General features: G+C 32.1%; 1 protein-coding gene across 1 annotated transcript; it reads left to right on the top strand.

The window, feature by feature from the left end:
* Positions 1–693: 693 nt before the first annotated feature.
* Positions 694–2,427, top strand: LOC110693315 (the record flags this gene model as incomplete). Its single annotated transcript, XM_021870470.1, has 2 exons — positions 694–1,222; positions 1,799–2,427. Coding segments are annotated over 2 exons (1,050 nt in total), but the record flags the coding sequence as incomplete, so codon positions are not given.
* Positions 2,428–3,221: the final 794 nt, after the last annotated feature.

Here is a 3,221-nt window from a genome sequence, read left to right as displayed (position 1 = left end):
GCATGTGAAGTAATTACGACCTACCACTTGCATATAGTTGCATTGAGCTCACAAATAATGGTTTGGTCGATCTTCTTGTATGACGGATCAAGATAGGTGGTATACATTGTACCAACCCAAAGAACAATTGATTGACTAGAATGAAACGTTATTGCATGCATTTTTTTCAACTGAATTTTCACTAAGATAGATATGACGATAGTATACTTAATTTACTAGAATAAGTAAATTTTAATTGAAATTAATGAGTCAAACTTAGCCTAAAGTTCATCAAAAATAAGATGAGGAGAAAAAAAAGCATAAGTCATTATTATTTTAGGAAAAAATGAAAATTGATAAACGGACTTGGGCCAAACCCGTCACAAGTGTCCACTTTATACAATTAAGGAGTTTTCACCTCAAAATCATATGGCTATGAGGGGAGTAGCCCCTTAGCCTTATAAAATAGACACGACTTTCTCTTTTCTTCAATATGGGATACACATCCCAATATTCGTCTTTATTTATATACTCTTCAATGTGGGATAACGCTTTTACTCACATGTGGATTTGCTCATGGACTCAAAAAAAATTCCTCCCCAACATTATTACATGTAATTAAATCATATTTATACCAAATAATAGAAGTTAAAATTTTGTGTTGATCAATTTTTTTATTTTATCTAATCGTACATCTATACACTAGGATTCTAATTCTTGAATTTTTTTTTTCCCAAATATATAGGACTTCTTCCCAATGGAAATTTTGAAGAAGGACCAAAACCATCAAACCTCGACAAGATGGTAATTGTTGGCAAATACTCCCTACCTAAATGGGTGAAGAAGGGCTTAGTGCAATATATATCAGGTGGACCACAGCCAGGTGGCTTCTACTTTTCTGTTCCACGTGGCGTTCATGCGATAAGGTTAGGAAATCAAGCCTCGATATCCCAATTTTTAAGAGTCAAAAAAGGATCATTATACTCTCTCACATTTAGTGCAACAAAGACTTGTACTGAAGAAGAGGTTTTAAGGGTATTGGCTTCAAAAGAAACCACGGATCTACCCATTCAAGCAATGTACAGTAGTGATGGAGGGGATACTTATGCTTGGGCATTTCAAGCAACTTCTAATATTGTTAATGTCACTTTCTACAATCCTCATGTTCAAGAAGATCCTACTTGTGGACCACTCTTGGATGCTATTGCTATCAAAGAGATATTGCCTCTCCCCAAACCAATAGGTACAATTTTTGTTCATTTACTTAATACTTTCTTTGTCTCTAAATTATTTTTTGTTTTAACTTTTTTTGTGACACAATCATCGTCTATAGAAAAAGTGTTTTAGAGACAAAGTGAATACTCTATATCTACAATTTGCTTAGCTTCTTTTTTACTTCGTATTTATATATAATTTTTTTTAAAAGTTTCTATAAAAGATTGTAGACCTAATGTCCTCTTTAAGCTTTTCTATTAATGTGTACTTGTATACAACATAAAGTCATAAATCAATACTCATGATGAGTAACTACATACTTCTATGAAAATATATAGAACTAGTGATCCAATCAGGTGAGATCAATTTTGATTAGCAAAAATTAATATGGTTTTCATAAGTAAACATTAATTTATATTTAACTATACGCACGTTGAGGGGACTGAGCAATATGATTAATATTGAAAATTTAGACTATATCAGCTTGTACATCTTGAACATATTTTAGTAGCTAGAGGTTATGATTTATCCTTCATCTACTTGAATTGCATTGGAAGTAATTTTTTTCTTTTCAAAATAACTTATGGCAATTACTCTTTTGCAGGAAATATCGTTAAAAACGGGGACTTTGAAATTGGTCCTCATGTATTCAATAACTTCTCAACCGGTGTACTTATATCTCCACATTCGATGGACGTTGTTTCACCACTCCCTGCCTGGATTGTTGAATCTCTTAAGCCTGTGAAATACGTCGATTCAGCGCACTTCTTTGTACCTTCAGGGTCTGCTGCTATTGAGTTGACCGGAGGAAGAGAAAGCGCGATATCTCAAATCATAAGAACAATTCCTAACAAGCATTACCTCCTAACGTTCACCATGGGAGACGCGGAGAATGGTTGCACCGGACCAATGATGGTGGAAGCATTTGCGGCAATGGAAAATGTGGTTGCTCACCACGAGTCTCATGGAAAGGGTAGTTTTACACATGCAAGTCTCAAGTTTCAAGCTATGTCAGTTAGAACTAGGTTAACATTTTGGAGCTCAATGTATCACACTAAAGTTCATGATTTTGGATCCATGTGTGGTCCTGTCTTAGATGATGTTAAGGTGGTACCTCTTTATTGATTCTTGCTATAGCAAAACAATTAAAATGATTTTCGGTGCATGAATTTTATACAATTTATTCATAATATCATGAAATATATGTGTAATAATTTAGAGTTACTTACCTTTATATGTTATGGGTACATTATTGAGGCTATTGTATTCTTTGTAGTAACTTTATCCTCCATTGCACATTAGTTAAATAAAATGTGTTTGCTTCCATGAACTAACTTCCTTCTTCAATTATTTGCTACTTATAATAATTATTGTAGATGCATGCAAATCCTTTCAACAGAAAATATTAACACTTAATTTGTACTCCGTAATGCCTTTAAGAATGGTGTGGCTCTAATTGGACTAGTTGCCCCTAACGAGACGTTCTCATGCAAGTTGGTTAGTGTTTATTAGTTGTAATTATTCTCTATTTTTGGGAATACTTAGGGCCACTTGTTATGTTCACCTTATTTCACTTGTTTTAGGTCTAATAAGTTCTGATATGTTAAGATAAATTCAGATAAGATAAGTTCATGAAAAATAAGTTGTGATAAGGGTTAACCAAGTACAAATTACAACTAAAATAAGTTTTAATAAGTTCTATTAAATTCAGATAAGCTCTCAGTTTAGTTTATATAAGTTCAAATAAATAAAAATCATAACACACCCAAAGAAGTAACTCACAATTATTGTTCACTAGGTTAGGTCCCATGCCATGCACGGTAATTTTCAATAACTACTCTATAATTATTAACACTATATTTAATTATAAAAAATCTATTTAAGTTACTACTTTGTAAAATAAATTAATTATGAAAGAGTCTATTATTAGCAAAATGGATAATTTGAAATACACATATATGTATATTTATATATATTTCACTAACTACTTTATATCATTTCTTCTTTTAAACAAATAAATATCTTAC

The sequence above is a fragment of the Chenopodium quinoa genome, unplaced genomic scaffold (genome assembly GCF_001683475.1).
Source record: "Chenopodium quinoa cultivar QQ74 unplaced genomic scaffold, ASM168347v1, whole genome shotgun sequence".
NCBI classification, from domain to species: Eukaryota; Viridiplantae; Streptophyta; class Magnoliopsida; order Caryophyllales; family Amaranthaceae; genus Chenopodium; species Chenopodium quinoa.
Note: the sequence above shows the minus strand (reverse complement) of the source record. Positions and strands in the feature narration are given on the sequence as shown.